The 23,355-nt window shown below is 38.8% G+C and overlaps 1 protein-coding gene across 3 annotated transcripts; it reads right to left on the bottom strand.

Moving 5' to 3' along the window:
• Positions 1-699: 699 nt before the first annotated feature.
• TIAL1 (TIA1 cytotoxic granule associated RNA binding protein like 1) lies at positions 700-20,763 on the bottom strand. Of its 3 annotated transcripts, none has more exons than XM_068398211.1 (12): positions 20,516-20,763; positions 13,666-13,762; positions 10,150-10,299; positions 9,781-9,835; positions 9,383-9,470; positions 7,418-7,493; positions 3,640-3,748; positions 3,242-3,337; positions 3,072-3,156; positions 2,655-2,778; positions 2,029-2,168; positions 700-1,087 (listed from the first exon to the last, which is right to left on the bottom strand). In XM_068398211.1, the coding sequence occupies exons 1-12, from the start codon at positions 20,542-20,544 to the stop codon at positions 970-972; spliced, it is 1,167 nt and encodes a 388-aa protein (XP_068254312.1). In that variant the 5' UTR covers positions 20,545-20,763; the 3' UTR covers positions 700-969. The 3 variants fall into 3 exon arrangements, with proteins under 3 accessions (XP_068254312.1, XP_068254313.1, XP_068254314.1); XM_068398212.1 differs by having other exon boundaries at positions 10,150-10,248; positions 20,516-20,762; XM_068398213.1 differs by lacking the exon at positions 20,516-20,763 and adding an exon at positions 16,864-16,945.
• Between the last annotated feature and the right edge of the window lie 2,592 nt (positions 20,764-23,355).

Genomic DNA, 23,355 nt, shown 5'->3' on the forward strand with positions numbered 1-23,355 from the left:
CTTTACATAATAGCCAACTTTGGAAATGTCAGTCTTGCACATTCTTGTCAATCTACTGCATTTAAAGCAGTAGAGTATATTAAGTATTACTTTGAATAATTACATTGCTACTTCTATGTTTGAGCATGCTTTTGAAACACTGTAATTATGAAATATTTACAATGTGTAGCCTTCAAACTTTATGTAAAAGCGCAAGTATGACTGTCTGATTTGAATACAAACAACATACTTGCAAAAACGTTTTTACTTCTCAAAATTAAATGTTAAGTTACTACAGTCTTAATAAGCAAACCAGCTCTGAAAAGTTTCAATGTGTGCCTGAATGTGGACAGTAAAAGTCATGTGAAATTACTCAGACAGTACTGTTTTTCATTTTAGACTGAACTATTCTGTGTGTCACACTGTTTTCTTTAAGCATGTAGAAAAATTAAATATTCTTTTAAAAAATTATTCCAAGACCTACATATATTTTCTGAGCTATGCCCATAGGTTTCTTGAAAAATCAATACTGTCTAGCAGGTTGTAATGATTGGTCCACAGTTCATTTCAGGATGTGTGTTCAACTAAAAGCAACTTGCTGTTTTTCAACGTCGTATCTCTTAAAAAGCACAGTGATATAAAACACTGAAGACAGAACAAAAAAATGGAATGGTAACCTAAAGATCAAATTCATTAGCCATTTCTCCTACTATATCAAAATTTGTAGTCAGAATTGTCTTTATTGACTTTATTTTTAATTTTTTGTACACAAAGAAAAACATGTTCATATCCATCATGAACAAAAACTTAAAAAGGCAGAACTAGAAGACATTTGTGTCCTTCACCAAAGCAAAGCTGTGCTAAAGGTTCCAAACATTTCCATTTTTAAAATAAATATTTTCTTTTTTCATTGTCTACATTCCAGTCTTCAGAATGTCACTGGAAACTGCAGCCTATCATGAAATACACACTTTTAAACAGAGTCCCAGCTCACTGTGTTTGGTAGCTTGCCATACCATATCCAGCTTGGTTAGGTATTACAGGAGCACCTTGTCCCTGGGCAGGTTGAGCACCAAATCCACCCATCCAGGCAGCAGATGGAGATTGGCTTAAAAAGAAAGAAGATGGTTAAAAAAAGGAAAGGGAAAAAAAAGAAAAATAATCATGTAAGCTAATCAAGTTATCTACAAGACAACAGGCTAAAAAAAAAGAACATAAAAACATACTTCCTACCCTACTATTCATACCGAAATAGAACAATTTCTTCTTCTCTTTCATGAGTAATTCAGGTTAAGTGCTACAACATGTGATTCTTGGAAGTATCATAAGCTTTTTAAGAACAAAGAATAAAAAGCCCCACAAACCTTGGGTACTAGTTGCATAGGACAACTGCCTCCAAAGGCACGTACATACGCAGGTGGCTGTACGTCAATATCAGTGATGCAGAAATGGAAAAAATTCCCAACGCCTAATTGGCATGAATATCAGTGATAGGTTTGTCAGGGCTTAATATGTTTCATTGGCAAGAGATAATGAAGAATTACGTAAACAAACAAGTTATTTTAAAAGTATGTTAAAACAAAAAGTTGTTGCGAAGGCTTCAGTCTTCAAGACATGAAGTATCAAAAGCCCACCCAAATTCTGAAACTGCACATTACAAGGTCAGTATGTGGTTTCTTCTCCCCAGGGTTATGAACCCTTTAGGCAAATACCTGGGCTCCCTGGCTCAGACTCTCCAGTATTCACTACCTCAAGTCAGAATCCAGAAAATTTTTAGATATCAGACAAGACCACTGTCTGAAACTCTACCATAGAAGAAGTCTTTGTGCCTTGAGTCTCAAAACACCCATACACATAAGATGTGTGACTGAGTACAAGTCAGAGTGACTCACCCTATGATGTGGTCCATGGTAATCATTAAACATAAGCTTTAAGCACATAGCAGTCCACTTAAGGCCTGAAATCTCGTGCAATCCTTGAACCAAATGAGCCTAAAACTCAGATACAACATTCTTGGAATATTCTAAAAAATTAAACACAATTACTCACTCTACTCCAAAACCCTGTTGATTCCACGCTTGGCCATACATTCCATACGATGGTACTTGCCACCCATTAGCCATATATTGCCCATACTGTTGTGGATTTCCATATACTTGGCTCCACTGCCCCCACTGACTGTAATCCACCTAAGGAGAGAATAATTCATAGTACTTCAGGTTCTAGACATGGATTATGTTCCTTTTGTGCTGCTGAAGGCAAAATTTTTGGCTATATCAATCACAGGGCTAAAACTACTTTGCAATAATGAGATAATAAAAATAAGACAGACATCACTGTGACCTAATTAGACCCTTGTACTGAAAAACGCATTTGTGTGTGTTTGAAATACCAAAGAATATTTGGTTGGATAGTCACCCAGTCTGCAGTTAGTGAACTAGCAAGAATCAGAATTACCTCCAAGTTTTTCCCTATCTTGAATCATATCCAGAAGACAGTAACAGATATTCCACCAAAATCATTAGCCCAATTTGATGAACTGGAACATAACTGAGACAGAACATGAAATTTCATAAGAACACTACCACAAAATTTAGCTGTTACAACTGGGAAGGCATTATGGGTATATACACAATTGCTTTTGTGATACAATGAAAAGGCTGAAGTGCAGTTACCTGTTGGAAGTTTTTAGTCATATCAGGGGATTCTTTACCCCAGTAACATTTAACAACGTGTCCTTCAATTGTGGTTCCATTAACGGAAACAATCGCATGTGCTGCACTTTCATGGGTTGAAAATCTAAAGAATGGAAAAACAAACTGATGTTATGCTTTACAGTACTTTCACCTGATTGTTAAAAACCAGTGACTCCATACATACAGGAAATCCAGAGAAAAAGATCTGCTTTCACAGATATTCATCTTCTCAGGTAAAATGATTGGTGGCCACTTTTAAAAGTTCCAAATTTTTCTATGAACATACAGTGACAGCTTTTAATGTACCAGAAGAAGTTCAATCAAGTGAAATTACAGAAAGATGAAACATTACTACATTAACAAAATCATAGATTTTATTTTTTTCTCTGTCCATACCTGACAAATGAGTAACCTTTTTCTGGAAACACCCTTATTTCCATAATCTGCCCAAACGGTGAAAAGGTCTGTCTCATAAGTTGATCTACAACATATAACATTTTTGAATTAGTAACCATCTTGGTGTCCAAAAAGCTTCAATAATAAAAAAGCAATAGAACAAATCATACCTGTTAGCCCAGAGGCAATTCCTCCACAGTACACAGTACAATTTTTTGGACTTGACTGATTTACTACATCTTCAAATCTCAATTGTTTTGTATTATCTATAAAGAGAGAAGGCTGTTTTTAAGCAGTAGGTTAACAGTAACCACAGAGCCCCAGATACTTACCTCGCACACAAGCAGGAATTATATGTTTAACAAACACATTCAATATTTTATGATAGACCAGGAGTGCCACCACTACGTTGATATTATATGCAAAAAAAAAAAATTCTTTAAGATCTGGAAGTCAAACTAAATATATAATTAAGTGACATGATTTTGGCAACATTATATTTTATTCCTCCAATGAACAGTGTCATGCAAGAGAGCAAACACAACATAGCATTACATGAAGGTCTTACTTTCTTGTGTACTTTTGGGTGCTGGTGGTTTCCGTGTTGCCCAGTTAGTTCTGATCTGACGGCCTCCCAACCACTGGCCTCCCATGTGAACAATAGCATTTTCTGCATCCTAAAGAGATTAAAACAAAGATTATAACACATCCAGACAAGAAGTACGTACAAGTCTACTTCTAAGAAAGACCTGGTTGTCAGTTGATTCTGTTGACAAAACCAATAATAGTATTAAAAGTATATGAAATTCTGAGCAAGCAGTCAAAAATGAAGTACCAAAGCCCATCGGTTACAGAGAAGGCCTTCACAAGTGGTTTGGTAAAACCTTCCTCCCACATCCATTTTCTACACACAGGTTAGAAGCCAACTGCAATCATACACATACTACCTTTACATAACAAGCATCTGTATTAGAGTATTTGAAGGCTGCCCAAAAATGTGCAAAGGTCATATAGATGCCAGAAGTAATTACTGAAATAACTATAATTTTAATTACATTAAAAAAAAACAAATTATTTTGCCAATTGACTGTATTAAAAATACAATACACAAAAGTATATATAATAGTAACAGATGAAAAGTCAGGAAAGACTTTTTAATCATCAAAATCCCTCACTGAAAAATTTCTCAGATGTAACCCAAGCAATGTTTACACCATGCAGTATGTGTTTGCAAAAGACACTGTATAATAAGATCTGAATGTGTTTTTTCAGAATCTTAATATGCACTCAACATAACAGACCAAGTTTAGGTAGAAAAATCCTAAGTTCTGGGAAGGCTGAATGGTAGTAGTTACTGCAATGCAGAGATGAAAATAGATTGACGTTTCCTTTTATTTATTATTTGCACACACCCCTGTCCCATCCTCTCTTCTGCCCTCTGGAGGCATGCAATTTATGTCTGAGCATAGACTGCTTTGTAAGTTCTCTAAATATTAAAAGTCATTGTATGAACACACACACACAAGTGTCCACGGCCCACGTGGCTTAACTTCTTGAGCATGAATTAGAAGACAATCTTTAAGTTCACACTGTAGGGAGAAACATCTAGTAAGCAAGCGGTAAGTTTGCTAACACTTGCAAGAAGCAATTTCTTCCCCAACTGCTTTGAAAGGAAGCGTAGCAAATGGCACGTATGTTTGAAACGCTCTTCCAAGGGCACAACGCTTAAGAAAATGCCAAGCACAAGGGACAAAGAGAACATATGGACAAGTTAAAGGTGAGCAGCTAGCATTGTCCTGCCTCACGCTGAAGGCTTCCAGCTGTAACAGACTTGTCTCAAATCGCTCAGGACCTTGACTCTCCTAAGTTCTAATTACACAGAGTGCTCATTTTGAAGACAATTCATAAGTACAAAAAAGAAATTATGAGAGACGATCAGTAAGGGGGGGGGGAGAAAAGACAAAACCAAAATGCCAGACAAAAAAAAAAAAACAAAAAACAAAAACCAAACAACCTTACTCAAACACCCTCACTCCTGAAACATAATAAGTTACAAGCTGACTAGGAAAGGAAACTAGCTTTAATGAATCTTGCTGCCAGACTTGAGTATCATAGTTATGACAAAAATGGAACAGAGCCCATGCCATAACCGTTCAGTGTCGGAGTTTAATTTTCTCGTAATTGTGGTGTGCATTAAGAGCTCAGACTGGAGTACCTGACGTCTGGGAACATACCCCACTTCCCAGATCTAGCAGGATGACAATAAATTCCAAGAAACAGGCCCCAAACTACCAGCTCAGGATTGTCACGCCATAACCTTATAGGTGCAGCTGCTGTTTGAATGAACAGCAACCAGGACATAAATGTTAGAAGTACTTTTTTAGTATTACATTTAGAATTCATCCACTAAGTTTGCAGAATGAACACAGATTTTAAATTGGGAGTTTTTGTGCCTCAGTCTTAAAAGAATCCAGTAACTTGCATCCATATGACTGTTATAACATTTCCCCTATGGTCACAGAAAACAAACATAACTGTACAATGAGGGAAGAGAGGTATAAGAAAATAAGACATCTATTCCTCTTGTCTATTTCAGTTGCAACACAAAATAAACAAAGTGTAAGTAGAAAAACACACTAAATCAAGGCATTTGATTGTAATATCTTACAGTGTTTGTGTATCTGAAGAAAAGAAATTCCAACTTTTTCTTCTGCTTAAGATTCAACTCCAGATAAGTGTGACAGAAGATACAAAAATTCTTGACATGTAGGACTTCTGGCCACACAAAGCTTATAAACCTAAAATCCTTAACTTTGTGTGTTTTTCCTATACATAATATTTAAAGAAAACTGTTTACACAGTTTCTCCCTGCTGTCCTAAACGTTCCTCTAACCATATACAGCTCAATTTTCCAAATAATTTTCACAAATTTCTTAGGCTGTCAAACATTTAACTTCCAAATTACCAAGAACTATTTGTTGAGTCAATTGTATTGCTATAAACAGCAGGGCACCGCACTATTTTTATCAGTACTACACTGACTAAATTCTACAAATAACACTTTCAATATCTGTATGTCTTCATTTAGCCCGCACCCAGGGCTAAACAATAAACAGTTTTTCTCTCACCCAATGTCCCTTCCCCAACCGAGGAAGGGAACTGGGAAAAGGAGGGAGACTTGTGGGTTTGAAGTTAAACAGATTTAATAAAATAAAGAAACCAATATCAATAACAACACAAAACACACAAAATTATACTTATCTACAGAGCACTGGCAAGTTGCTCCAGGAATAGCAATAGTTGGGAATGAGGAAGAGGGAAGAGAGGAGAGCAAAAAGAGCCCCCCTCTCTCCAGCAAACCCTCCCTTTTATAGTGAACTTGATGTCAATGATATAGAACACAGCTGTGGGCCAGCCTGGGTCAGCTGCCCTGGATCTAACTGCTAATGGCCCTGATCACCATGGCTGGCCCCAAACTGAAACAAAATCCCAATGAAACCAGGACACTGTATCAGAAAGGGATACTAGTCACTTGTCAGAAGCATTTTTTTCCTAACCATACATAACATCATCCATCATGTAATGACACCCAACACAAAACCAAGAACAACCTTCAGTTTTACCATACACATAAGCAAAATGCTTTAGAAGTACAGAATCAACTCTTAGCTGCAAAGTAATTGCTCAATACAAAGAGCCATCTTAGATTTCAAAAAGTTCTAACAACTCAACCAAAGGACCAACCAAGCACTTCACTGAGATGCAGAGCTCAAGCAAATAAATCCACCCACACTCAGTATATGACACACTTGGCTGCATTAGGTCCCCAGAAAGACTGAGCTTTGGTGTGAACCTGAACCTGGCAAACACCAAACCCTGCTGTGTAGCATGGCACTGCACTCCTTAGGAGCAAGGGCTCCAGGACATCATTTTGCAGGGCCTCCTACCTTACACAGGGAACGACACCGGACCTGGCGCAGTGCCTCAGCTAAGAGACCCAAAGCACTACTGATCCGACTGGGCATCCAACTCTCTGTAAGAGAGACAGTTCCACAGACTAAGCTAAACTACCCTAACACATCCAAACAGGCTTTCTATGTTCAGGAATCTTCTTTCACAATGTTCTCAAATTGTCTTTCACAATGCTCTCACAGCATCTCTATCATGTGAATCGTTTCAACCCTTAACCACAAATAATGGAAGTTTTTGATTAAAGTAAATTTGTCCTGTACACGCAAATTTATTTCCCTCGGGAAAGTCTGATACATAGTGAATATATAAACAAAGAGGCAAAACTAAAAGTGGAAAATATGCAATTACTTTAAATCTACATTGTGATTACTCACCAGTTTGTTATAAAAAGATACAAAACCATAGCCTTTTGACTTTCCAGTTGCCATATCCTTAACTACCCGTGCATCCCTGTGAAAAGAAGCACAGCTATATGAGGGTAATATTAATAACCTGCAAAATAAAAACTAAAAGGAACCACACACACTGTATTGTGAGCATAATTTTTTCTTATAAATTCAGTTAGCCCTAAAACTACAGTCATTCCTGAACTCTCCCTATTGCTTCTTTACCTGTTAGAAAAAAGCAGTAGGACAAAAAAAATAACATGTAATAAACATGCAACCTATCCACATAACCTATACTGGCTAAAACTAGAATGTTCAAATTTGAAGTATAAGAGAAACAAAGTTTCCTTTTCTAATATTCTATTGGCTAGGGTCCTCTAAGGTTTACTGTACTATAAATTACTGTAACAATTCTATCTAATTTACCATGCATTTTCTAAATAGTTAAATGTCTTCTGCCTAGTGATACAAAATATATGAAATATTAAAAAAATCGAAAAAGAGGAAAAAATAGGAATTAAAAGGCATACATGGCCTGTTAACAGATTTCTTTATTTTTCTTGGTCAATTCTCTACCATCATTTTGGAGTTTGGGCAGCTGTAAATTTTGAAAAATTGACATTTTCAGAAATTTAAGAAAGGAGAATAAAACTAACAACAATGCTAAGCACACCAGTACGAAAACAACAAATTTACACAGAAATTTTAGTGAGTTAAAATGATTGGAAATATAGAACTGCACTGAATATAGAATGTTAAAATGTAAATACTAAAATATGTATATATAAATAATGTATAATAAGAATAAATAGAAATGAGAAAAAATCTACAACTGAGTTCCAGTGTGCACAGTTCCTTGCAGTTAGCCTTCAAGATCCTGTCCATTCTTATGAGCAATTCTGCAAAATAACCAGAATGCTATTACTTTTAATTGTGACTTGGACTTTAGAAAAACTGCAGGTCTCAGGTATAAATATAGATTGAGAAACAGAAACCTGAATTATTCTCTTTAAATTGATTTTTAAACAGTACTACTTACCACATTAAGAAACAAAAAGCAAAGTAAACAAAATAGCACATGTAAGAAATAAGATTTATGATTCATTTAAAAATATGCATACAGAACAAGAGAAAAATAAGAATTTTGTTCTTAGAAATATACTCCTGTAAAGTAGTACAAAAACGTTCATGTGCAACTTTAAAAGATTTTTATAAAGATAAACTGATAGAAGATTAACTGACTTTTTTGTAGCAGTACTCTTAAGGACATACATGCTTTAGCACTCAAAAGGATTCTTGTAATGTTAAATATGTTCAATTAAAAAATCAGGTGATTTGGTATCACCCGAATTATCTATGAGAAGTTTAAAAAAACGTTCTCTTAACTGGCAGAAATGTGCACATATTGTAAATCCACCGTTCTTTCATTTAAATATTATAACCTTAATTTATCCCATTATTATCCAAAAAGGTAGATTTCATTCTGTTGTTAGCTTTTTTCAAAACGTTCATAAGTTATTCAACTAGCTGCTTCATAAAATTATATTCTAATTGCCAGGTTTCTATACTGCCTACGAAACGCAGCATGAATGCATACAAAACACAATGAGGATGCAACATGTACCATTTGTCAAGTCACTATTCTGTACACATTCTGAACAACAAAAAGTCACACTTAGGAACAGTAATTAAATTTTAATAAAAAGCTAGCATATAAGTTAGGTTAAAAGCACATAGCTTTCAGCAAAACTGGAGCACAATTACATTACTGTATTTACAATCATGATAGATACTGAGATGAAACAATAACCCCTCTTTACCGCCCACCCAATACAAGGAAATTAACATCAGAAAAATTATGTAAACAGATAAGAAATAACATTTCAACCCAGAAACAAATTTTCACTGTCATATTTTCTAACTGATATTGGAAATGTTTATTATGATACTTACGATATTTTACCAAAAGGAGCAAATGCTGACTTGATGTCTTCTGTTGTTATTTCTGGACTTAAATCCCCAACGAACACATGGAAGTGATCTGAAAATAAATAATTTACTAATCAAATATTTAACTGCTATCTAAAATTTCAACTCCTGAGAAAGTGATGCTCTGCACACAGCACTGGGAACCAGGAACGCCCAGGATTCCATTTGATGAGCAGCAGCAATTTAATCTGTCCACTCCAGTTTCCCCAGTTGTAAAGCAGAAACAGAAGAATTAGTTTGCAAAACTCTATTAAACACAAGATGGGAAGGAGAAAAGTTATATTTAAATACGTTTATGACAAATTATTACCATGTTGTGAAGTATTTGTGTAGAAGTGATACTGTGGCATTGCTTTACTTACTGGATGTATCTTTTTTCTGGCTACTTGGCGTTGTTGCCCAGTTTACTTTGACCTCCTGAAAATAAGTATAAGATTTAGTATAAATTCACAAAATTCTTACATTGTAGAAGTTCATTCAAGGGTGGGTTACAACTGTCAATGTTTACAAGTCATCGTTCAATATCAAAAGCTGTCATAATTAGAACACCACAAACTATATGCTTCCTAAACAAGACTGACTTTTTTAAAATCAATATTTAAAAAATATTATTCTAACAATATTTAACCTTTGTAAACATCATTAACAAAATGAATGCCCCCCAGTTTTATTAATATTTTTCACACAAACCTATATCCCTTAAATCTAAGATTAGAATGTAAGCAACTTACCTTTCCCAAAATTTTTCTCCCATTCATAGCAGCTAATGCAGCAGCTGCATCTCTGTGTTCATAAAATTCCACAAAGCAATAAGGGTCATTGCTTGTATGCTGCAAAACAGAAAATCCAACAGAAGAGTTGACCCTTCTGCTATCGGGTTGCTGAGAAGAAAATCCAGGAAAATATATTACTTATAGCTAGAAACTTTAAGAATGATTTGCATTAGATTTATGAAATAGCCTTTGACATTACACTTAAACGCAAGAATTATTAAGATGGACTTTTTATTAAAGGTCTAGCAATTTCTGAAATATAGTTTACTTTGTATGAGGGCTCAATACTTTAAGTTTACTGAACTAAAAATAATGCAACTACCAAAAAAGCAATCTGCAGACTGGATGGAAGAGGGGGAAAAAGGGGAAGAATGGAGAGAAGAACAAAAATGGCCTTCTGCCTCATATATATACTCAAAGCTTGAAAGGTTTGTTTCCCAGATACATTTTTGCCAATTTTTCTCTCCTCCTACTTAAGAAGTCTTTCCTTTTATTTGCCTGAAAATTACTAGCAGACAGCAACCTAGAAGCTGCACGTTCTCAGTCTCAAGGGAAAAACGTTATACCCAGCAACTGGAAAGTATTCCTTTAAAAAGGCTCAAAATAGTTTGACTGAGGGAAAAGATATTAATCAATTGATTGTTACTCTCTCAAATCTTGAGTATAACCTGGTTTTGTAGGATGGCTTATTGAATCATCTTTAAAAATACTGACAAACAAAGCTCACTGAGGTATTACACATACTGGAGTATTCAGTGATAAGAATGTAATAGTTTTCAGGAAAGTTGATCAAGTGGAAATGATGATTAGAATGCTAACTTCAACATTGGATTTAATCTGCCTGAAAGATATAACGAGTACAAAAACTAGAGCCTTACACCAAAATATCTACATTAACTACTCTGCATGTACACAGACCGAAAGATGATAAACACTAATATTAAACTAAACAAATCATTTCTTGCATGGGCAGGGAAGGGTCTAACACGTAAAGAAACTGCTTTGGCATCAGTATTCTTGCGTATCAACCTCTCCCAGTGTCAGGTAGAGCATAGCTCTAGCACAAGTAAAGAGTAAGCCTTTACCAATTTTACTGTTTAACTTTGGAAAATTCACGCATGCTTACATGGACAAACTCTGCCCCATCAAACTGGATTGTACATCTTCAAACATAGCTCTGTCTACACCTGAACAAGGGAAGCTAGTAAGATCTAAGAGCTGAACTGATCACAAGGCCTTTATACGCCTAAAATGATAAAGTAGTCTGAAGTCATCCTTTTAAACACTGTCAATACCAGGTGTCTCTAACTGATGCAAAAATGAACAGATGAGAGAAAATATACCTGAGATCATAAAGAGTTTAAGTCACAACAGCCATGAAGTGCTCTAAAAGCACATTCACCCCAAATGCCCCAAAACAGTAAGCCTTAATTCACCCCTCTTCCCATACTACTTTCCTGATGCAATGAAAACAAGATTTGGGAAACTCATTTAAGTCCTTAGCAGATTTAGCACAGTTTATGCTTCAACTGAAGTGCAATTTTACTTTTAGATCATGGGAAGGTCTTCTTTCACACTAAGAACTTGTCTGAACGTGAGAAAGGTCTGTTTTGCAGATGCCCAGATCTTTAGGTGTTCAAGATACCTGTAAATGCTAGTCACGCCATCCCTCTGAGTATTATATACCCCCAAAATAAACACTTGAAATCTCTGAACACTTGACATGTTCACGTCATATATTCTACAAATGAAAAAGAGAGTGAGCAAACAGTTGATACAACTGGCTAAAGAGGGAGAAAAATCACAAAAGGAAAACACTCAGGTATAAACCTGAGTGATGATGGTAAAATAATGGGTAGGCGAGAACCACTTAAATGTAACTCAGTGCCTATGAAAAGTTTACAACACACTGATTAGAAGGATGGACAGTATGGACAGGTCCTTTGACAGTTAAAAGTGCTGTAGCTGCAGGCCAGTTCCAGTCTAGAATCCAACCTGCGCTCGCTGACTGCTTGGTGACAGGTGCTAAGGTCAGCCGAGTGCGTTCACCTCCGTACTACTGAATATAGCTACAAGCAGCTTTTTGTTTATCTACTTATTTCATAATGATGTTTCCCTTGTTATTTCTATGGTTATGTAAAATCTTAAAACCACAAAGCCTAAATCACAGTAAAACGAGTGCTGGAATTTCTCATCTGGTTCTCAAGAAACCAAACTGATGCTAACATCTCTCAACCACCTGATGGCTGGAGCAGTAGTACCTTATTTCTGAAGGGCATATGACAATCAAAACTGTCTCTTCAGAGAAGAACTAACAACCGTGTTCTGTTATCCGCTCGGTTACCCTTCTCTTCAATCTTACTCCAATAGACTTATAGAAAATGTGTCAGAGCTCCTGTTGTCACCAAAATGTTTTAATGAAGTGCCACATGGGAAATTATTAGTTAAGACAAAGATGAGTGTGATTAAACAAGCATCAGGTGGATAATAAGCAGCTAAAAACCAAAAATGCAGTGTGCCACACTGAAAGGAAAAGAAGACCACAGAGGAGTTACTAGTAGTGCTCCTAAAGAAGTCTGGTCACAAGACTTTCCTTTTAGAACTTTCATTAACGATCTTGACAAAAAATAATGTGACTGTACTCAGGAAATCTGTAGTTACAAGTTAGGACAAACCATAAGTAGCAGTGAAAAGTAGGAAGAGCGTACAGAAAACCAGAGTTGAAGAACTGCAGATTAAACCTAGCAAAAATTCCAGTTAGCCCCTGCCTGCTAGAAGTTTATCAGTTATAAATGCAGAAAGAAGGAAAAATACTAGGGAGTGAGAAGGTGCCTAGGATGTGTCAACAAGATCACAGAAACGGCTACCAACCCTAAACGTATCCAAGTATTTACAACGGAGAGAAAAAGGTATTAATACTTACCAACAGTTTGTACAAAAGACCTTATCTGGAATACTATGGAAATTATGTCACTTTGTTTCAAGAAAAAAATAATTTAAGAACAGACGAGCTATTCGCACTGGCACAGAAGAGGCTCAGGAAGAGTAAAACTTATTTTGAAGGATGTTTTACTTTTTGTGCATAGTGAAGAAGCACTTATTAGAGAGGGAAAAGAATTACTGAGGCTCATGTTCAAATAAAGTGAAAAATGTACAAAATAGGCATGAGTAACACTTGAAACAATAAGTTTTCTGACAATCAGAACAATGTGGTTCTGAAAAGAGGGGGTAACAATCTTTTAAAGAGAGTGGAATCTCATCATCAGCTGGTATAAGGTACGTCAGGGCCACAGGCAAAAGTACAGGTCTGTACGCAACAACAGGTCTCTTCTGCAAAAAAAGTTATCCCAAACATCAAACTAAAAAAACCCACTACCAGTAATGTCAAAAGAAGCCCCCAACTCCATTTATTTTGCACAACTTTATACGAAGTCACATTATATTTTCTACCCCCCTGGCTGTGGAAGGCCTTACCTCTGTTATCATTTTACAGCTTTTGCATGGTCCAATCTGGCTGAATAACTGAAGTATAAGAACTTCAGTCACATCTCTGGAGAGGTTTCCTACATAGCTACACAAGGAAATAAAAAACCAACATTTTAAACCAGAAATTTTAATCTTTTCAAATGTAACTACGATTTAAAAATCTTAAATTACTATGAAAAATCTCCATTTAAATATCCCAGGTATCTTAACGACAGTATTTACAAATTATTTCATGATACGGTTTTAATGCAACACTCCTGTGGTTTCTAAATTATAAAGTTCGTCACACAACTGAGAACATGAAGCTTGATACCGACATAATACTGGACACCAATATCCAGTGCCAATCATTTCTTTGGCAGAGAAATGTCAAAAGCAGGAAGAACACTGCTCAAGAATGTTGGGTAGAACAGGCAAACAACTGCACCAAGATGTTTTAAGTTCCATTTCCCACTGAGCATCTAATCAAGATCACTTCTGAATTTGGGTACGAACCCACACTTAACTCCTATTAGTTCAGCAGTAGCTCTCAGACACAAAGTGTGCTGCCTTGCAAGCGACCAACTCAATTTTTCTGTCTTCCTGAACATTTGGAAAACCAGCCCACTCACCAATAGGCAAGGCAATTCATGCAGCAATACGCCATAGGAGTGCTCTGCTCAGCATCTATCTCAACAGCTATCACCTCTGTAAAAACTCCCCCAAATTCTGGCAGTGCTATTTTAGTATCACTCATACTTCCTGATTTTATTTCTAAAACCTCAGAAATAATTCCAGGTTTTGAAATACCTATTGAGTTTAGATGGAGTCCTAGGTTTACGCAGATAGCCAGAAATGCAACAGCAGAGTTTTAGAACTACTTCTAGATACTCTGCTACATTTTCCACTCACAAAAAGTAAAACCAGGGCACAGAGATGGCTGAGAGTCATGCGTGCAAAACTGAATTCTTAAAAAAAAGTGACTAATTTATAATCAAACTGTAAACAAAGTGATCAGTTAAGAGAAAGGCTTGTCACAGCAAGAGAACTCAGAAGTCATCAGCACAGGGACATTCACTATCTTTACAAGTAAGCCTGTCAGGACAAAGTATTCAAATGAAACCAATAACATGAGCAGAACTTTTGTGATTTAGCTGTTGAAACAATATACATCATATTCATTTTACTCTGATCTATTATAGAATGTCATAATACAGTAAACTAAAGTCAGTCTGAGCTGTTAATACACTTCAGTGTGAACCAGCATTTCTTAGTCTAAGCATAAGCCAAATTCTTGAGTACAGCAATTTAAGTGCACAGTTTTCCTTAATGGACACCCCTTTAAAAATTCAGAAAAGCAATTTCTGTGTTTGACAACTGGACTTTCATCTAGCTTCAACAAAATGAAAATGGACACTGTTTTCATCTGAACACCACACAATGGTATCAACAGATTTTTGCTTATGTTGTTATTCTTTCAACAACTATGAAACAGTTCTGCACCTTCTCAGTCAGGACTTAAATGCTACACAAGATCCAGAGTGAGTTTCTTATATATCACATCACCTGAATATAGAAACAGCCATTAAGAGCTTTCACGTACTCATTACCTTCTTACTAAATATGTATGAATTAATAGAAGTAATTAATAGAAGCTACATTTGCAGCCTGTACTGTTATGACGCATTTCAGTAAAGAAGTTAAAAACTGCAAAACTCTGTAAGACCCATGACAGGATTGCCCATCTCATTGACTTTTCAATCCTCAATTCTGAAAATTTAGCAGTTAAACATTTATCCATATCTTCTTTCTGAAACCTTAACTAATTTTTGTTAATCATTCACCAAGATTAAATTGTAAATCACTAATAGTTTTAAATGGAAATATTAACCTTTGCAGATACTACTAAAATCAGATGGAAAATATAATTACAAGTAGGAATTCCCACATAAAGTGTCAGTACTGCTGTGAACTTATTACTAGTACTTGTTTCCTCTGTGTGTTGTAGAACAGTATTGGTTAACACCATGCCTTAACAGCATACTGACAGCACCTGCATGGTAGCACTGACATGAAATTAAGTACAGTAAAGTCCTATTAACATTATTTCTACTGCAAAAATCAGGTACAGTAAGGAGCACAACTAACACTACAGAAAAACAAAATCTCAGTCTCTTCTGCATAATCTTAATATGGATTTTGGAAATGCAAGAACTCTGAAATGCAATCTGAAGAACTCCTCTTGGACTGACAAAAAAAGCCAGGAAAAGCCACTCCTTAGAAATCTATTCAATTAAGGTAAGACAAATTACACGAACTGCTAGAAGAGATACTAGGTGGTTTTCTAATACCACTACGTATCAAGATAGTAGTGAGTAAGAATGTTGCATTGTAAACTTCAGCTATGAAACAGGTTGCCTCTTCATAAAAACCAGCCGTGTAATTCTGGACCACCTGACTGTTAGATTCAAGTGGGATGTAAAGTCTGATGGTTCGTTATTTCTCTAAATGTGTATGGTAAATACTGCCTTGATGTTTAATATTACCATGGTCAGAAGGCATTAGTACCTTTCACAAGTTGCTAATGCTCTAAAACTTGGATACACGTGCTGAGAATACTTCACAATAAAAGGTTCATAAAATTAAAAAAAAAAAATAAAAATAAAAGGATAACATCTACAGATGTAATCTCTGGTTACAGAGACCCAAATCTCTTGAACTGTATGTAAAATACATACTAAAAAATAAGACGATGGTTATTTTTGTGTCTAAAGTAGGTTGCAGTAACATTACCTCCTTCACTACAGTTACAGATGGCTTAAAAAAACCCCATACAAGCAAAGATCTTCAGTGTACAATGTTTGGATACCATATAACTAAGGAAAGAAATATATTCAACACATTAGGAACAAAAACCTTACCTTTCTGGGAACACAACACTTTCCTCAGCTGATGCTAATCACCCAGCACACATTGGTACACCCAGTTTTCCCCTTTCTAGCTCAATTTATACGTGATATGACATGACATAGTATTTTCTATTCTACTTTATGAAACCAAAATAAGCAGAACTACACCTAAAGAAAACATATGGCTTTTAACATGCTATTTTACGGCATTTAAATCTTTTTGGTTTGTTACATTCTAGAGGATACATTATTCAAACTTTTTAAAAATTATAAAACCCAACAGAGAAGAAGCACTTACTATACTTTTATAGGCTGTTGTCTTGGTTAATGTGACAGGGCAGCAAAAGTTGTGGCTTTTTGCATACAGGCAATAGGGTTTGTTCCCTTCTGCAAGTTTGAAGCACTTAAACACCAATTAATAAGCACACACACAAAAAAACCCCACCAAACCATATATATATCTACATATGTATCTCCTGATATAAATTTCAATATATTACACTATTGAATGCTGCTGACAACAAAAAGAATAGGAAATTGTACTTGAAATTCAGAGATCTTGTAAAATTATCTAAAGAATAAAATAAGCACACATCAGCAAGTAATGAGTGTTAGAATTAAACTCTTTGGATTGAACAGAAAAATCCTCTTTGTGAAGGTAAACAGGTTTGCATTGACAGGTAAGGAAGAAAGGGACATTTACAGCCACTACTTTTAGGTCCACAAAACTTCCTTACATACTACTTGGAGGAAAGAGAATAAATATATTTTCACACTCACAGAGACAATGAGCAAGAAATGGCAGATCCCATATTTAAATGAAGAAAGTAGGATAAGCAATAAGGTAACTGATGTGGTTAAAAGCCCATAGAAATTCTAGCAGCATCTCTGCCTAGTGCTGGTGAGCTACTGGAAGTAAAATGATACCAACAGAAATACACTCTGTAGCAGACAATATTCCTCTACAAGAGAGCTGAACTCAAAGGAAGTATAAGAGAAGTGAATCCAGCTCCTGGCTCACAGCTGAAGCCTTACTTCTGCGCCCCATCCAAGTTCCACGACACTTAGAATATACCATGACAAGGCTAACGATATAACAACTTGTAGGCATTCAGTGACTGCTCATAAAGTTTTTGCTAAAACCGTTAATAAGAACATACAAATTTGGAACTTTTCTTTCAGTTATCAGCAACTGCTGATAACATTAGCAACAGATTAGGTTTCTGATAGCTTAGTTTCCACTTTAAAGTAGAAAAAGGACTTTGACATAGCTTGTGACGGAAGGAGATCTGACAGTACTCACAGAAAACAGAGCTTTCAAGTGTTCCATAAAAAAAAAAAAAAAATATCAGAAGCCCACAGCTCATTTTAGGACAGCTAAAAAATTACACCTTGTGAATTTTCTATCTCACATCTGAATCCAGGGGTGTGACAAATCCTACAAGAAGGCCACCCTTTCTCAAGTTACCTTCAAATTGTTCAGATCTGTAAGGAAAACTTTTTGGCAGAAAATATTGAACATTATTCTTCACATTTCTATGAAGCCCTGCTAGTGACGAAATGTGAGAAATCAAAATGCAAATGGTGTCTATTTTCTATATTAAGCCTCAGAAAATATTTCGAATTCTTAGAGGTTCACGACAGACCTATCAGGACTGAAAACAACATAACAGCCCTGTAAGTACTGCAAATGGAAACAATTATTATTCCTGAGATATTTAAGACCAAAGACATTCATGAAGTATCACTTACACTATCAACCAAGGGCCTATGCACATCATCAAACGGCTACTGAAACAATTTGTTCTTAACTTACTTTTTGCCCCCTGTAAAAACAAACAAACAAAACCAAGGAGTTAAACTAACAATATTATTAGTAGTTCTTGGAGGCCAGTGAGTTTTGTTTACATGAGATCATAACTGCTCTACATGAAAAGTATTACCCACGATAATGATCTTTAAAACACAACTTGCAATTCTAAATTTAAACATATTTCCGATAATAGTAGGGACAAGAGGGAGATGTAAGAAATGCTACAGCAGAACTTTTGTGTTCTGTAAAAAAGCTCTCAAATAATTACAGGAAAGTAACCCTACATGACTGTGGTTACTAGAAAACTACTAGGAAATTAAAGTATACGCTGTTTATTAGTCTGACAAATTAAACAGTCACATGTGTGCAATAAGACATTTTGGGCAGCTGTAGAGACGCTATTTCAGACATCTTCGTACAAATGTAATTTTTTTCTTGTCAGTGACTATGGGCTAAGTCAGGTCATTGATGGCTGCGTTAGTAAGAAGAACTCACTCCCAACGCAGTACCAAAACTTGTTAGAAGTAAAAGAACACCTTAAAACTTAGTCTAGATATAAAAGAACATTTTAAAACTTAGTCTACATATAGCACTTATTTAAAAAAAAAGACGAGCCAATCAGGAAGAGAGGAACCTTGAAAATAAAAATGAGTAAAAAGCTGTGTACCTTTGCCCTTTTCCCCCCTCTCATGCTGAAGTAACACTCTGAAAACTACATCCGCTATCAGGGCCAAGCAAACTCAGACCATTTGGGCAGTCAACACAAAAGGCATTTAAGATATGCTTATTTAAACTATGCATGTCAGGGAGCAAGGACTAAGTAACTACTTATACTACACCATAAACAAGTTAAAAGAACTTTTGCAGACATAGGAAAGAGAAAAGCCTTAAATGCCAAATCATCATTTTGACAGTGGAAACAAACTAAAGCAATTCAGAAATATTCTACTATGTCTCAGTAGTTTCTTTAAAGCGGCCTTCACTGCAAATTATCTTTGGAAGACTTTCTGAAGGCTACTGTCCCAAAAACTAAATAGACAAAAGACTTCATTTGCACTATCTTGAGCTGTGTTTCTTATACGGACAGCCTGAACACTGAACTGTTCATACAGCACGTAACATCCTTTGGCAACTGGAAACTGAGAGTCTATGAACTAGTTAAAATAATCAACAACAGAATTACGTGCTCGCAAGTGCCTAACCATACGTACTAGCCCCCCTCATGTAAGTCAACAGGAGAAAGAAAACCCCTCAAAGCCATACCTGCAGAGTTGAAAAGAACTCAACAGCAACTAAAAAAAGCTCAAATTTATGTTTTTAAACAGAAAACAGATGACAGCCACCAACTGATTAAACACTGCCCAGAGAGACACGGCCAACAGATAGCTATTTCTTTTGCCAGGCCCCAAGAGACTGTTCGTGAACCCCACGGTAAAATACCGGAGGGAAGAGCGATGTTTCCTACCCTGCCCGCTATCGAGTCTCGTTTTACGGCGCTCCCATCCACCCACCGCAGGGAGGACACAAAGAACTTTCGTAACGCCGGGACCGCTGCGGAGGGGACCCGAGGACAGACAAACCCGGCCCGCTCCTCCCGGGAGAGGCCGGTGCCCGCAGGCCGGGCAGCGGGGCTCCCCCCACGCCTCAAGCACTGGACACAGACCTAGTCAGACCCCCGGTCCCCTCGCCGCCAGCACGGCGGCAGCAGCTCCGGTTTCCCCCGTTTTCCCCCCGAATCGGTGCAGCGCAAGCCTGAGCCCTCCCGTCTCCGCTGCCGGCAGCTGCGCTCTCCCGTGCCGCCCGCTCCCCCTCCCCACGGCCAGCTCCGGACCCCGCTCCCCACCCCTCTCCTCAAGCACCCTCCGCTCCTCTCCCGCCCGCCCACCGCCTCCCTCCGCTCCCCCGGCACCCCTGCGCCCTCCGCGCCCGCCCCGGCCCCGCTCCCCCCCGGCCCGCGCCTCCCCGCCCCCACCGCGGCCCGGCCACGCACGCCTCCGGGAGCACATCCCCCTCCCCGCCTCGCCTCGCCCCGCCGCCGGCCCAGCCCTCCCCGCCCCTCTCCGCCCAGGCCCCGCTTGGGCTCACTCCCCACTACCGGAGCTCCCCGCGGCTCCCCCGCGGTCCCCTCCCCACTCACAGGGTCCTGGGCTGCCCGTCGTCTTCCATAATGGTGGGCGAGCGCCGCTCTCAGCTGCACCCGGGGGCAGCGCCGGAGGGGGCTCCGCCGCGCAGGGAGGCGAAGGGAAGGTGAGGGTGAGGGCCCCGGCTCCCCCCGCTCCGTCTCGCCCCCTCGCCAGGTCCCGACACCGCAGCCCGAACGGGAGAGGGAAGAAGCACCACAAAATGGCCGCCGCCACCAGACACTCAGGAAGCCGCGCTCTGCGCAGCCGCGCCCCGCCGGCCCCGCTCCCTCACGGACCGGATCCTCCTTCCCGGACCCTGCCGCCGCGCCGCGGAGCGAGCTGGGGATCGTAGGCACTGACGGGGAGAGCGCGGCGGGACGGCGAGCGGGGCCCGCCCGCCTTCTGGGTGCTGTAGTCCTCCGACCGCTGGCCCGCGGGGAGCCACGTCGGGAAGAAACTACCCCTCCCGCCATGCCTGGCGGCAGCGCGGCGGCGGGCGCGGCGGGCGGGGGCGAGCCCGGGCGGCGCCGATTGGCCGCCAGCGGCCCGGGAAGATTCGCTTGTTTGCGCCGCCGCCTCACGCCAGCGCCGCGGCCGAGCGGGCAGGTCCCGGCCCGGGCCCCGGCCCTGGCCCAGGAGCAGCCGGGGAAAGCCCGTACTGAACCACAGGCCCCTCGAGGTGTGTGTTCGGTGGGGCACTGACGTCCAAAGGCAGCGCTGCAGTGTGGCGGCGGTGTGTGCATCAATGACGAATTAAAGCGACGCGATACACCTCTGGGGGCTCATCCTGTAAATGTTTGTTGTATTGCCGTGTGCTTGCTTGAGGGGAGTCTGGTTTGTGCTGGAGTGTGTTACTGCGTGTCGCGTTCACAAGCAAAGACCGTGATTTTACATACTGTCCGCATACGCTACCAATAATACAGATACCGCAGTGCCTAAGTAAAGTACAGCATCAGTTGTAAAGATAATGGTTGTGTGATGCTTAAGGGGCTCACCAAGAGCAGAGACAAGGGGGAAAGAGGCCTCTCAGTCTCCTTTCATTCCATATACACCATAACAAGGTGTTTCATAGGAAGCATACTGTAGGGCACTGGCATTTGGGGCCATGAAACCAACCCCTATCATAGGCACAGAAGAAAGCGCCATTAATTAGCACTTAGAACCCCAAACAGAGTTGGTATCACAGAGCAGAACTCAGTGCCAGCAACTGAGACTCAAGACAAACGACAACAGAGCGGTGATGATGTCTCAGAGTAGTTTGGAAGGAAGAAGCCTTGCACGTTATCACCCTTCATCAGCAATTGCAGCAGAGGCATCGAGCAATGGTCTCTGGAAACTCTTCTCCCGGCAGTGCTCTTCTTTTTACATCAAACATAAAAATCCTTGCTAACACCATTAAACTGTTCCTGCTACAAAAAAAAAAAAAAAAAAGGTTTACTAGAAGACTTTTTGTGGTAACTTTTATTTTTCTTTAGCTACAAGAAGTTAAGTTAGGAACTGTCAGTGAGAAAACGGATCAGAATAGCTCTGCACAGGCGGAGTACGAGTGTCCTCGCATCCAGTTACCACAGAATAATCACAGTATTCTTGCTCTGTAAGAAATTCAATTTGTATACATATTGACTATTCCAGTACTCTCAAATACACTCCCTCTTCCAAAATAGTAACATCATGAAGAAAACTGCCTATATACTTACAAAACTAGATATTTTCATGCCTGCTGCTCACACAGTCATGTTTCCTATCTTTAACTTAAACACATGAGGCTGTTGCCAGGCTTATATTTCTGGAAGAAGCTATTCAAGCTCGTGGCTTAAGTAACTTTTCAAAATGTATTAAAAACACAGAAGGTTGAATACATAAGGAATTACTGGAAAACTCTAATCATGGGTTTTGAATAGCCAAAGATCTGCATATAAAGAATCTGCATATCCAGCAGGGATCAAACACATTTATTGTCAGATACTGCCACTGGCACAAACAACAGGGAGAGAGGTGGTGGGTACCGGTGGTGGGGGCAAACGCCAGCTGCATCTCACTTTGAAGTGGCCTGCATAGTGCCCTGCATGTGCCCGAGTCTGAGACCTGATACAAAACACATTTCTATAACACGGACAAAACTGACTCCTGATGCAAACCATCTGTGCCTGCACGGGGAGCTGCAAATTAACCAACAGCACAGCAGGAGCTTGCACTGCTCTGTAGGTCCCGTAAAATCCGCTGCTGGGTCTGTGTGATCCATACCTGGCAGACTGCAGTCTTGGCGCAGTCTGTGCAGATTAGCAATGCCTCCTGGTAAAGTCTGTGGGCCAAAAAAAGTGAATGGAACCAGAGTACACATCTATACAAATAATTTAATTCCATATACTGCTCTGAGAGGAGATGCTTGATTTACAGCAGCAATGTAAAACAGTCATCTTCTCTTTCAGAGACATGTGGTTTTGTAAAGATTATGTTACCAAAATATTTTAAATATCTGCCATATGCAAAATGAGCAGCTATCTCCAAAAAACAATCAAAACAGCACTGAATGTTATTCCCCTCTTCCCTGAAAAAGGTGGCACTAGAGCTTTAATAAAGTTTCACACAAACCATCCCCATTTTGCGCCATTTAAACCTTGTTTTTCTCTGCTCTTTTTTTTTTCCCAGCATTGCCTGGGAAACTTTAAAAAGTATCAAGTGAGAAAGGTCATATCAGAAGACATACATGTCTGGATATATAGATTTTATATCTCTCTCTCTCTCTCTCCAGATCAATAAGTGAAAATATTTATTTCATGTGTTTGGTTATATGGACTCTGGGCAGTAAATCCCAGGCATCCCTGAGTGTTAGGACAGTTTGCAGTGCTTATAG

Source organism: Nyctibius grandis, chromosome 4, assembly GCF_013368605.1.
Source record: "Nyctibius grandis isolate bNycGra1 chromosome 4, bNycGra1.pri, whole genome shotgun sequence".
NCBI classification, from domain to species: domain Eukaryota; kingdom Metazoa; phylum Chordata; class Aves; order Nyctibiiformes; family Nyctibiidae; genus Nyctibius; species Nyctibius grandis.

Excerpts from the sequence above, each read along its gene's own strand:
- TIAL1 (XM_068398211.1), bottom strand. The coding sequence starts at position 20,544 with ATGGAAGACGACGGGCAGCCCAGGACCCT. Across the intron at positions 9,836-10,149 it reads GGAGAAAAATTTTGGGAAAG|GAGGTCAAAGTAAACTGGGC; the intron begins GTAAGTTGCTTA and ends ACTTATTTTCAG. Across the intron at positions 7,494-9,382 it reads GCTCCTTTTGGTAAAATATC|GGATGCACGGGTAGTTAAGG; the intron begins GTAAGTATCATA and ends TTCTTTTCACAG.